Here is a 12,407-nt window from a genome sequence, read left to right on the forward strand (position 1 = left end):
GACTGCAGTCAGGGGCATGGGGAAGCCCAGGGCAGGGGAGGTTGAAGGTTTCCTTGTAGGACCAGGAGGAGGAAAAATTGAACTTATCTGGGCCTCTTCTGACCCCGACCAATGCGCTGCAGCAACTTGTCAAGGCTTCTTCGGCAACACCTCCCAGATCCTTGACCTCCAACATCTAAAAGGACAAGGGCAGAAGGTGCATGGGATCACCATTACCTCTAGGTTCCTCTCCAAGTCACACACCATCCCGACCTGGACATTTACCGTTGTTCCTTCATCATCACTGTGTCAATATCCTGGAACTCCCAACCTAACAGCACTGTGGGAGCACCTTTACCAAAAGGACTGCAGTGATTCAAGAAGAAGTTCCACTACCACTTTCTCAAGGAGAACTAGGGATGGGCAATAAATGCCGGCCTTGCCAGCGATGCTCACATCCAGAGAATGAATTTAACGAAAAGCTTGCTGTCCAATACACAATCCCTCTCTCAACCTCTAACCTCTCTCTCCATCACAGCCTTTTCTTGGTCCTCTCTATTTTAATTAATCCTACTATCGTTGCTGTTTCTATGAATTTTGCTGTTTTCCAAATATAAAAATATAAAATTCTAATTACTCATTCTCCTTGCAATCCTCACTGTGTTGAAATGCAAACGGTTATACTGTTTCCTACTCTACCCTCTTCTTTTCCAAGATCTAAAAAAGTGTAAAATTCCTCATCTCCCACAATCTTCACATCTTCCTCCAATGTACAGGCTTTTAAAACCAAAATTTGCAGTCAACTAATCACTACAACCTCAGATAGCACAGAAAGCTGTGAAGGCCAATTCACTGAATATATTTAAGAAGGAGATAGATAGATTTCTAGACACAAAAGGCATCAAGGGGTATGGGGATAGAGTGGGAATATGGTATTGAGATAGAGGATCAGCCATGATCATACTGAATGGCTCGAAGGGCCGAATGGCCGACTCCTGCTCCTATTTTCTAGGTTTCTATCTATATTCCTTCTTCTCCATCTTGGTGTTGTCATGCATTATGGGCCTTGGCCCTACACCAAGGTCTCATAATAATAATAATAATAAAAAATTAAAATCAATGTTCCACAGATGCTAGTAATAATATACCCGACAAAGTAATTTACAAACATGGACTTGAAGCTGAGAGTTTTATTTCATGGCTTAATGCAATTTGTAACATTCAAAAGAAAAACAGACGTTTCTGACCCATGACAAATTTTGGGCAAATAACAAAGATCATACTGTAAGTATAGTATGTACTGAGAAAGCTCATGTATTTATTTAGAGGAATTATAACACAAAAGGGTGGTTAACACATTTGCTCTTTTTAACATTTGGTATTCAGATGGCAACAAGTCAATCGTCACTAATGGATTTCAGCCAGGCATAATTTATTTCACCAAAAGTAAAACCTAGTATCCCCCTAAAGTACTCAGTAAGTGGAAGGCATCGTAAGCAAACATATCACTACTTTACTGTCACTGGTTCAAGTTACAGTATTTAAAAAAAATGTTTCTTCTTACTGGAACCTATTAATAAATATGTTTCACTTTTAAGTTCTACTAGAGATAATGAGGAACCAATCTTCAAAATACCAAATACATTTTGGCTCAGTACCCAGAACAACCATGAGACACCATGACTGGTTTTGCTTCTAGCTGGAGAACAGGTTTTGGATGGGACCAGTCATTTACTAAAGGAGGCAGGCCAACCAGACAGACATGAGGCAGCTCTGAATACTGTTAGGCTGTTGGAATATAAAAGCACTAATACAATATCAGGGCTTAGATTGTGTTAATTAATTCCTCAACCTTTGCTTGTAGTTTTTATAATGTTTTGCTGCTTTTTAATTCCCTCTTACTGTTTGAGATTTTCATTCTTCTGAGAGATACTTTGCTCTTCTCAAAGCATTGCATTGGATAATCCAGCCAGGAAGCAAATTCAGACCTGCATTGTGAAGTTAGCACCTTAACCACTAAGTTACAACATTAATGAATTCTCAAGTGTGCTCCCAGTCAACACTGCTGCTGAAATCTGCTACAGTGTATTAACACTGTAAATAATGAATTTCAAATATCAGATTTATATTTAAATGCCTTTACCTGCTCTTTGATTTTGCCAGCTCTAGTGGAGTACAGATTGGGTTCTTTTTTAAATGAAAGAGAACAGGATTTCCAACCTTTCCCCAATGGTCAAGTGTCAGGAGTTTAAAGATGAACCCGCACCACATCACGAGTGCAGACTATCCTGTTGCATTTCAAACAGGAGAGTGCTGAAGATTTTTGCTTCTCTGATAAACAGGGCCTGCAGATCAGGTGTTCACACAACAATCTGTACATGACCACGTTCTTAGAGTACGCAGAGAATGCCTGGCTGCAGGCGCTGCACGCTTCTTCAGAACTGATTGGGTCCCGCTCTGCGGAGAAAGAGGCGACACATTATTTTTAAAGCATTCGAAGATTACATTGCACCGAATAGTTTAAGAAGTTAGCATTCCTTTCACATTCGATTCTGGTCTCTCTGGCAAATCAAAATTCGATTAGTGAATGATATCTTTATACTGAGGCTGGTTTAGCAGGAGGATTTTTCAACAAGTAGGGAAAGTTAAACATTATTATCTTCTGAAAATTTCAATAAAAAGCCACAATAAGATCCAACAGGAATATTTAAACTATAGATCATTCCACTGAAAGGAAATCTATTCCCAATTTTGCTCTGCAGAATACAATCTGTACTAAATTATTTGCTGTAATAATCACAACTGAATTCATTATTCAGATCAATCCATATTTTTCTAAAGCACTTCTGCAGCTCAGAGTTTATTCATTTAGTTGATAAAATTCCTCTTTTAAAAACTGCCCTTCAAATTAATTGTAGACAAATTGCTAAACAATATACCATTTTATTCAAAGTAATTGGAGCCTTATCAAGTCCTCAGGATGACCAAAGCACTACAATTGATGAAGTACTTTTGAAGTGCAGTCATTATTGTTATACAGGCAAACGCGGAAGCCAATTTGCATATGAGGCCCCACAATTAAATGCCCACGTATTCTGTATATGGTGGTGCTATTTGAGGGAGGAATGTTGGCCAGAACTCCAGGAGTATTCGCTGGCACAATTCAAGGAAGAACACTCACATGAGCAGGCAGATAGGGCCTTGGTTTAACATCTCATCCAAAAGATGGCACCTCAGTATCGTACTGTTAATCTAGATTATATGATTATGAACCTACAACCTTCTGGCTTGGAGATGACACAGTGCTGCTGACTAAGCCAGCTGACATTGCCATGGGACATTTTGCCACATTAAACTGGTACATTAAAAGGTGCTACATAAGTGTATAAGCTGTTGTTATTGTCACAGCATTACAAACTAGCTCAAAGCCAATGTTCACACGCTCAGTACCTGGAATGGAGTTGACGTTGCTGCCACCTGCTGGCTGTGGTTTGTCTTGTCTTTGCCTTGCAGTGAATGATGGGAAAGTACTTAGGGCAGAAGCTAAGGCGCTGTCCAGACTTTGTGATAACCTCTGCTCATGGGAAACTGTACCTGTCAGACACAAACAAATATCAAATCCCACTTATACACAATGAATTTCAATGTCTACCAGCATATCAGGTATTGCACTGGGTGGGATACTGGAAATCAGCAGCCTATGCTGCTTGATATATGAGACAGCACTTGGATAGTAATGTAGTCAGCCAAAGACAGACAACAATAAAAATCAGTCTTTTTCTCACTTTTTAAAATTTTAGACTTAATGGCACAATCTCCGTTCAGTTTACAATGCAGAGATTACACACGAGGTTGTGTTATTGGGATTAAAATGATTATTTATCCCAGTCATCATCCTGGAATTAATTGTGGAATGTATTTGCAAAAGATGAACGCAAGATTAATCAATACCGAAAACCCCCCCACTATACTTAAATAAAAATAATCTGGAAAAATTTACATCATCAGCCTTTACCTGCATTATAGGCATTTCTTTTTACATTTTTGTCTTCCCCCCCAACCATCAAATCTCTTTTCTAACTCATCATGGGGTAATTTTGACTTTGTGCCATAGTATAAAATGGGCGACAGCGAATCAGCAGTCTGTTATACATCTCTCCTGATTTCTATTTCTGTTGACTTCAGTGTAGATGAAAACTGGGAGTGATGTAAAATGGACTGCCGATTCGCTATCTCCCGTTCTACACAGTCCAAATTACCCCATTCCTGTGGGGTTTCACGATTCTGGCCAATCCTCTGACACCTCACCCCAAAGGCCATTCTTCACCAGTGGGTCCAGACAGCGACTGCTGGCCGGCCTGTGAACATGGACAGTGCCACGGCCGAGTCTGATCCTGCCGTCACCTGACATCCACAGATGTACTTTCCAGCAGGGACCACTGAGGCCAGATGCAGAGCTGAGTTTTGCCAGCTCATTGTACGGTAGCGTAGTGGTTATTTTTACTGGACTAATAATTCAGAGGCCTGGATTAATAATTTAGAGAGCACAAGTTAAAATCCCAGATTATAGAATTTGAATTCAGTTTTAAAAAAAAATCTTGAAATAAAATACTGATACCAGTAAAAAAAAAAGTGAACATGAAGTTGTCGGATTGATGTAAAAACCCGACTAGTTCACTAATAGCCTTTAGGGAAGGAAACCTGTCGCCCTTACCCGGTCTGGCCTTTATGCGACTCCAGTCTCACACCACCGTGGTTGACTATTAACTACCCTTTGAAGTGGCCTAGCAGTATCAAACTCCAGAAGTTCGACCGCCACCTTTGCAGGGCAACTAGGGATGGCAATAGATGCCAGCCTTGCCAGCGATGGCCACAGCCCAAACATGAATAATTTTTTAAAAATTGTAGACCAGGGATCGACACTGGATTGTATGCTGAGCCACTTAAACAGATTCTTTCCATTTGACAGTGATGTGTAAAAGATCATTTAATGAAATTAGTAGGTTTTACAACTTACAGAAAATCATTCTCTTAAGTTCTAAACAATTTTACAACACCAAGTTATAGTCCAGCAATTTTATTTTAAATTTACAAGCTTTCGGAGGCTTCCTCCTTCCTCAGGTGAACGTTTGTTGGAAATGAAATCCTCAAAATTAAATCGCATTTATAAATCACAGAACAATGCTTGGTGATTACAGACAGTTTTTTCAACTGCCCGTTGCCAAGGCAATCAGTGTGCAGACAGACAGGTGTTACCTGCAAGGTCTCCGAATATACAAATCACCAACAAAAAAACAAACAAAAAAAGAGATAAAGAGGTAGAAACATAGAAAAGACAGCAACTGACCCGTTATATTAAAAACAGATAACATTTGTTCGCTGGTGGGGTAACGTGTAGCGTGACATGAACCCAAGATCCCGGTTGAGGCTGTCCTCATGGGTGCGGAACTTGGCTATCAATTTCTGCTCGACGATTTTGCGTTGTCGTGTGTCTCGAAGGCCGCCTTGGAGTACGCTTACCCGAAGGTCGGTGGCTGAATGTCCTTGACTGCTGAAGTGTTCCCCGACTGGGAGGGAACCCTCCTGTCTGGCGATTGTTGCGACAGGAGGGTTCCCTCCCAGTCGGGGAACACTTCAGCAGTCAAGGACATTCAGCCACCGACCTTCGGGTAAGCGTACTCTGGCGATTGTTGCGACAGGAGGGTTCCCTCCCAGTCGGGGAACACTTCAGCAGTCATGGACATTCATCCACCGACCTTCGGGTAAGCGTACTCCAAGGTGGCCTTTGAGACACACGACAACGCAAAATCGTCGAGCAGAAATTGATAGCCAAGTTCCGCACCCAGGAGGACGGCCTCAACCGGGATCTTGGGTTCATGTCACGCTACACGTTACCCCACCAGCGAACAAATGTTATCTGTTTTTAATATAACGGGTCAGTTGCTGTCTTTTCTATGTTTCTACCTCTCTATCTCTGTTTTTTTTTGTTTGTTTTTTTTTGGTGATTTGAATATTCGGAGACCTTGCAGGTAACACCTGTCTGTCTGCACATTGATTGCCTTGGCAACGGGCAGTTGAAAAAACTGTCTGTAATCACCAAGCATTGTTCTGTGATTTATAAATGCGACTTCATTTCGAGGATTTCATTTCCAACAAACGTTCACCTGAGGAAGGAGGAAGCCTCCGAAAGCTTGTGAATTTAAAATAAAATTGCTGGACTATAACTTGGTGTTGTAAAATTGTTTACAATTGTCAACCCCAGTCCATCACCGGCATCTCCACATCATCTCTTAAGTTCAGTCACTAACAGCCTTACCGATAGACCTGTCTTTGAAGTTTGAAGCCGGAAGTGCTCCTATGGCATCAGGGGATCAGACGTGGGTTTTATACCTTTGATTCTGATCTTATAAATCACAGAATTTAATAGTACAGGAGGAGGCCATTTGGCCCATCACACCTGCACTCTGAAAGAACTATACACTTATTCACCTGTCTCTTCCCCATACCCCTTTAATATTTTTTCAACTATTTACCCCACTCTCCTTCTCAAAGCTATTACCATGGTTTCTGGAAGGGTGTTCACTATCTCAACAACACTGTGCGAGAAAAATATTCTCCTAACCTCCCCTTTAGTTCTTTTGGTGATGATTTAAAATTCTATCTGACTTACTAACCAGTGCAAATAGTTTTTTTTCCCGCAAAACCTCTCATAATTTTGAATGCCGCTTTCACATCTCCTTGTATGTCTTCTCTATTCTAGTCTAGAGTCCAGTTTCTCTCATCTATCCTCATAACCAATGTCTCTCATTATAGTGGATCTCTTCCATGAGCGAGCATGAACACAGAGGGAGAAATTTATAGCATCACCCCTGGATGCTCTGTGCATGTCCCAGCTGCCATTTCCAAAGGCAGATTGGCTGGGATTGCGGAATAATCAAAGTTCATTCGGCATGGCAGTGACATGAAGAGGCCAGGAAAGAGGAGTAAAATTGGATTTAGCTTCAGTTGCTGTGTAGGGGAAATCTCTCTTTATTTAAATTATACTCTCATAAACACAAATACATTATCTCCCCCGTGTTTTAAAAGTCAGTTTCTCTACCTTCCCAATGGCTCAGTGGCCAAATGCACCCACCACGTGGTACTGAGATTTACAGTTTAGGAAGTTTCCCAGATTCAATTCCTCGGTCTGTGCAAAGTTAGTTGATGTTAGTCGGGGTGATGGTAGTAGGTCTTCAACAATTGGGCCCTGCATTCCTGGGCAAGATCATTAAAATCATAATGATAACAGCTTGATTTGCTAAGTGTGCTGTAACCTCATTACAGCCTTGGTCCAAACATAGACAAAAGAGCTGAATTCCAGAGGTGAGGTGAGAGTGACTGCCCTTGACATCAAGGCAGCATTTGACCGAGTGTGGCACCAAGGAGCCCTAGTAAAATTGAAGTTAATGGGGATCAGGGGGAAAACTCTCCAGTGGCTGGAGTCATACCTAACACAAGGGAAGATGGTAGTGGTTGTTGGAGGCCAATCATCTCAGCCCCAGGACATTGCTGCAGGAGTTCCTCAGGGCAATGTCCTAGGCCCAACCATCTTCAGCTGCTTCATCAATGACCTTCCCTCCATCCTAAAGTCAGAAATGGGGATGTTTGCTGATGATTGCACAGTGTTCAGTTCCATTCGCAACCTCTCAAATAATGAAGCAGTCCGAGCCCGCATGCAGCAAGACCTGGACAACATCCAGGCTTGGGCTGATAAGTGGCAAGTAACATTCGCACCAGACAAGTGCCAGGCAATGACCATCTCCAACAAGAGAGAGTCTAACCACCTCCCCTTGACATTCAACGGCATTACCATCGCCGAATCCCCCACCATCAACATCCCGGGGGGTCACCATTGACCAGAAACTTAACTGGACCAGCCATATAAATACTGTGGCTACAAGAGCAGGTCAGAGGCTGAGTATTCTGCGGCGAGTGACTCACCTCTTGACTCCCCAAAGCCTTTCCACCATCTACAAGGCACAAGTCAGGAGTGTGATGGAATACTCTCCACTTGCCTGGATGAGTGCAGCTCCAACAACACTCAAGAAGCTCGACACCATCCAGGACAAAGCAACCCGCTTGATTGGCACCCCATCCACCACCCTAAACATTCACTCCCTTCACCACCAGCGCACTGTGGCTGTAGTGTGTACCATCCACAGGATGCACTGCAGCAACTCGCCAAGGTTTCTTCGACAGCACCTCCCAAACCCGCGACCTCTACCTCCTAGAAGGACAAGAGCAGCAGGTACATGGGAACAACACCAACTGCCCCTCCAAGTCACACACCATCCCGACTTGGAAATATATCGCCGTTCCTTCATCGTCGCTGGGTCAAAATCCTGGAACTCCCTTCCTAACAGCACTTTGGGAGAACCTTCACCACACGGACTGCAGCGGTTCAAGAAGGCAGCTCACCACCACCTTCTCAAGGGCAATTAGGAATGGGCAATAAATGCTGGCCTCGCCAGCAACGCCCACATCCCATGAACGAATTTTAAAAAAACCTGCCTGTACTTCACTGGACAGATTGGATAAGAATAAAAGGAGATGTATCGGAGTCTACTGCTTACAAAATAGTAAGTAGTTAGATGGGTTAGATGAAGTAGGGAGAGAGGAGGCTCGTGTGGAGCATAAATATTGGTAGGAACCTGTTGGGCCGAATAGCCTGTTTCTGTGCTGTAAAATCTACGTAAAAATGCTCTAACCAAACTGACCGAAGTCACGATAAACAATCGTTATTTCGCAACACCTAAACTGAACGGGTGAAAAAGATTTAACTCCAATACTTTCTGGCCAGTAGGTTTTGCCCCATTTCCCTTTTGTTTTCACCATTTAGCATTGCTCCCCATTTGGGAACATAAGAAATAGGAGCAGGAGCAGGAGTAGGCCATATGGCCCCTCGAGCCTGCTCTGCCATTGAATAAGATCATGGCTGATCTTTGATCTCAATTCCACTTTCCCGTCCAATCCCCATATCCTTCGATTCCCCTAGAGTCCAAAACTCTATCTATCGCAGCCTTGAATATTCTCAACAACTCAGCATCCACAGCCCTCAGGGGTAGAGAATTCCAAAGATTCACATCCCTCTGAGTGAAGAAATTCCTCCTCATCTCAGTCTTAAATGGCTGACCCCTTATCCTGAGACTATGCCCCCCAGTTCTAGACTCTCCAGCCAGGGGAAACGACCTCTCAGCATCTACCCTGTCAAGCCCCCTCATAATCTTATATGTTTCAATGAGATCATCTCTCATTCTTCTAAACTCCAGAGAATATAGGCCCATTTTACTCTCTCATCCCAGGAATCAATCTAGTGAACCTTCTTTGCATTGTCTCTAAGGCAACTATATCCTTCCTTAGATAAGGAGACCAAAATTCTGCACAGTACTCCAGGAGTGGTCTCACCAAAGACCTGTATAATTGCAGCAAGACTTTCTTACTCTTGTACTCCAACCCCCTTGCAATAAAGACCAACATGCCATTTGCCGTCTTAATTGCTTGCTGTACCTGCATGCTAACTTTCTGTGTTTGAGGACACCCAAATCTCTCTGTACACCAACATTAAATAGTTTCTCACCATTTAAAAAAATATTTTGTTTTTCTATTCTTCCTACCAAAGCGAATAACCTCACATTTCCCCACATTATACTCCATCTGCCACCTTCTTGCCCACTCACTTAATCTATCTGTATCCCTTTGCAGACTCCTTGGGCCGATTTTAGCACCCGCTCTCGGGTGCGTTCTCGGCGGGGAGGCCTCGAAAATCGCGAAATGGAGGACCCCGACCGGATCCCGCCTCGATCCTGCCCACTTCCGGGTTCCCCGCTGACGCGCCGGCGTGCGCGCGCAGCCCCCGCTGGTGGGAATCCCGCAGGCAATTAAAGCCAGCGGGGTTCCACTTGAGAGTATTTATGTAGCTATTTCAGGTCATTAACTGACCTGATTGAGATTTTTTTTAGGAAGTGTGGGATTTTACATTGAACTGAGACTGTTTCCCATACTGGGGGAAACACTCTCACTCCAAACGGACGTGTTGCAGCCAGCAGCCTGTGGCAGCTGCCAAGGTGCATTCCACAGGTGGGGGGGGGGGGGGGGGGGGGGGGGGGAGAGCCTTCACCAATGCAGGAGGACACTCCGTAACATTGGGCAACGCTTGCCCTCCACCACCCTCCTCCAAGCAAGAAGATTCACCGACATGGAACCGCAACCCCAGTGCGAGGACACACTTTTCTACCGTGCACAACCCCTCAGACCTACACCTGCCAGATGGGGGCTGCGTTGACATCCTCGGAGGACGAACAGCATGACCAGCCTCAGCAGCCTCGCAGTCCACGCCGTCCGCCTCAGAGACGTGGATCCCCACAACACGGTGCTGTGGCACATCCACCTGCACAGCAGGAGGGAGGGCAGAGAGAGATGCGTCGCAGGAGGCACTATCCTCCGCACAGGGTCTACAGACCGAGGCTCAGCTTCATGGACCTCTCTGAGCAGCAGTGCATACGGAGGCTCAGAGTCACTCGCCAGGTAGTCGCCGACATCTGCAGCCTCCTTAATGACGAGCTGCTCCCGGATGGACCAAGCAGCATCTTCTTACCCGTCGCCGTCAAAGTCACCACTGCCCTCAACTTCTTTGCCTCCGGATCCTTCCAGGGTGCCACGGGGGACATCACCGGGGTCTCTCAGTCGTCTGCACACAAGTGCATAAGGCAGGTCACCGATGGATTGTTCCACAGGGCCTCGAACTACATCAACTTCGCCATGGATGAGCGCAGCCAGACGGAGAGGGCGGTTGGATTCCATGCTGTGGCTGGCTTCTCACGGGTGCAGGGTGTAATCGATTGCACCCACATAGCAATACGGGCACCTCCACATGAGCCAGGGCTGTTCATCAACAGGAAGGGGTATCACTCCATGAACGCCCAGCTCATTTGTGACCACCGCCAGAGATTCCTACACGTGTGCGCCAGATACCCTGGCAGCTGCCACGATGCCTTCGTCCTTAGGGAGTCCACCGTCCCGCCCCTCTTCCACGCACCCAACACCGGCAACAGCTGGCTCCTCGGCGACAAGGGATATCCCCTGCACATGTGGCTTATGACACCTCTGAGAAACCCCATCACCGAGCCGCAGCGTCAATATAATGACAGCCACATTGCTACCAGGTCTACAATTGAGCAGGCTATAGGGCTGCTCAAGATGCGCTTCAGGTGCCTTGATTGTTCTGGGGGAGCGCTCCAATACACACCATTCAGAGTGGGACGAATTATAGTTGTCTGCTGTGCCCTGCACAACATGGCACAACAGAGAGGGGTGCCGCTGGAGGAGGCCCCATGCACACCCGCCACCCACATTGAGGACGACGATGAGGAGGAGGAGGAGGAGGACGAGGAGGACTACGAGCGAGAGGAGGAGGAACGACCCATGGGCCGAACACCGGCTCACCTGCGTGCTCGTCAGGCCAGGGAGGCACTCATATGCCAACGGTTCTCCTAACATCACACTGTGTGAGGCGTTCACATATCATCACGTGCACAGACGAGGGTCCATACAAGCCCCCTCCACAGAAGAGTGGTGCCTGTACTCCTGCACCCACTGTATTATGCCCAATGGGTGGGACCAGGTGTTGGTCGTCATGATGAGGCGCACGGAAGGGACCTATTGCACAAGCCGCAGAAGAATGGACAAGAGGTGGCAGTAGTGGTGAGAAAAATTGTGTTTATTGTGTATGTCCATTCAAGGACTAGAAATAAAAAGATAACAATTCGTCAGACACCCTGGTGCATTCCCTGTGTGTTCACAAAACCTTGGCTTTACGTTTTCGGGCACCCCTACGTGGTGCTACCCCTGTGGCTCCAGCAGAGGTAGTGGCAGGTTGCTCCTGTTCGTGCCCTGACCGGGTGGATGCTTTGGGCCGACGCCCCCTGGGTTTCGGTGCCCGTGAGGGCACCTCCACAGACTGCTCCTCCTGCACCTGTGCAGGGGCAGACTCGGCCACCTGGAGAGGAGGCACCATTGCGGGCACTGGTTGGGAGGGGGTGAGACGTGGGGGCACCTTGAGTAGCGTCCCCACTTCCATGTCCCCGTTCACCATCTTCCCTCTCATGGCCTAGGCCCACATCACCCCTTCCACCCTGCTGGACGGCAGTTTGGATGACGTGTGTGAGACCTTGCAAGGCCACCTCCAATGTATCTGTCAACCTGTTTATGGCGGCAGAATGTTGCTCACCCTGAATCCGAACAGCCGTTGTGAGGGCCTGCATGGACTCAATGTTGAGCTGTGCGTGAAGCTCGAGGGAGGCTAGCCTGTCCTCCACCGCAGACATTCCCGCACCTACCCGCGACACTATCTCAGAGATGCCTTCATGTCCCTGCGACACTATCTCGGCGAT

At 46.0% G+C, this 12,407-nt stretch overlaps 1 protein-coding gene across 1 annotated transcript in view; it reads right to left on the bottom strand.

Annotated features, from left to right (window-relative positions):
- Positions 1-1,151: 1,151 nt before the first annotated feature.
- ubox5 (U-box domain containing 5) overlaps positions 1,152-12,407 on the bottom strand; it is a 36,144-nt gene continuing 24,888 nt past the window's right edge. Inside the window, exons 4-5 of the mRNA XM_067982073.1 lie at positions 3,430-3,573; positions 1,152-2,436 (exon numbers count right to left, since the gene is read on the bottom strand). Of these exons, the coding sequence (XP_067838174.1) occupies positions 2,228-2,436; positions 3,430-3,573 (353 nt within the window). The 3' untranslated portion in view covers positions 1,152-2,227. The remainder of the gene's footprint in view (positions 2,437-3,429; positions 3,574-12,407) is intronic.

Source organism: Heptranchias perlo, chromosome 1 (genome assembly GCF_035084215.1).
Source record: "Heptranchias perlo isolate sHepPer1 chromosome 1, sHepPer1.hap1, whole genome shotgun sequence".
NCBI lineage: Eukaryota > Metazoa > Chordata > Chondrichthyes > Hexanchiformes > Hexanchidae > Heptranchias > Heptranchias perlo.